We start from the raw sequence: 414 nt of genomic DNA on the forward strand, positions 1-414 counted from the left end.
CAGTAAAACATCCACTTCAGTCAGTGTCAGTGAGACGTTTGTCCATGTCTCCCTCAGGACGTCCTGTAGTTTGTCTCTGACCTCTGACACAGCTGCTGTCACATCCTCAAAGTATCTCAGAGGACGGATGTTGATGCTGGATGAGTGTGTAGACTGACTGAGTGCTGACACTGAGGGGTAGTTGAGTAGAAACTGGGTGGGATCCTCTGTGTGTGAGAGCTGCTCCAGACCAGCGTCTTTCCTCTTCAGCTCAGTGATCTCCTGCTCCAGCTTCTGCTGAAGCTCTTTGACTCGACTCACTTCAGTTTCCTGCTGGGATCTGATCTGCTGCTTCACATCAGAGCAGCTTTTCTTCAGGAGATGGATCAATTCAGTGAAGATCTCCTCACTGTGTTCCACTGCTTTATCAGCAGA

General features: G+C 49.5%; 1 protein-coding gene across 1 annotated transcript in view; it reads right to left on the reverse strand.

Annotated features, from left to right (window-relative positions):
• LOC109974746 (uncharacterized) overlaps positions 1-402 on the reverse strand; it is a gene marked incomplete at its 5' end in the record, with an annotated part of 7323 nt that extends 6921 nt beyond the window's left edge. The window contains one exon of the mRNA XM_020625106.1: positions 3-402. Within this exon, the coding sequence (XP_020480762.1) occupies positions 3-402 (400 nt within the window). The remainder of the gene's footprint in view (positions 1-2) is intronic.
• Between the last annotated feature and the right edge of the window lie 12 nt (positions 403-414).

The sequence above is a fragment of the Monopterus albus genome, unplaced genomic scaffold (genome assembly GCF_001952655.1).
Source record: "Monopterus albus unplaced genomic scaffold, M_albus_1.0 scaffold346.1, whole genome shotgun sequence".
Lineage (NCBI taxonomy): Eukaryota > Metazoa > Chordata > Actinopteri > Synbranchiformes > Synbranchidae > Monopterus > Monopterus albus.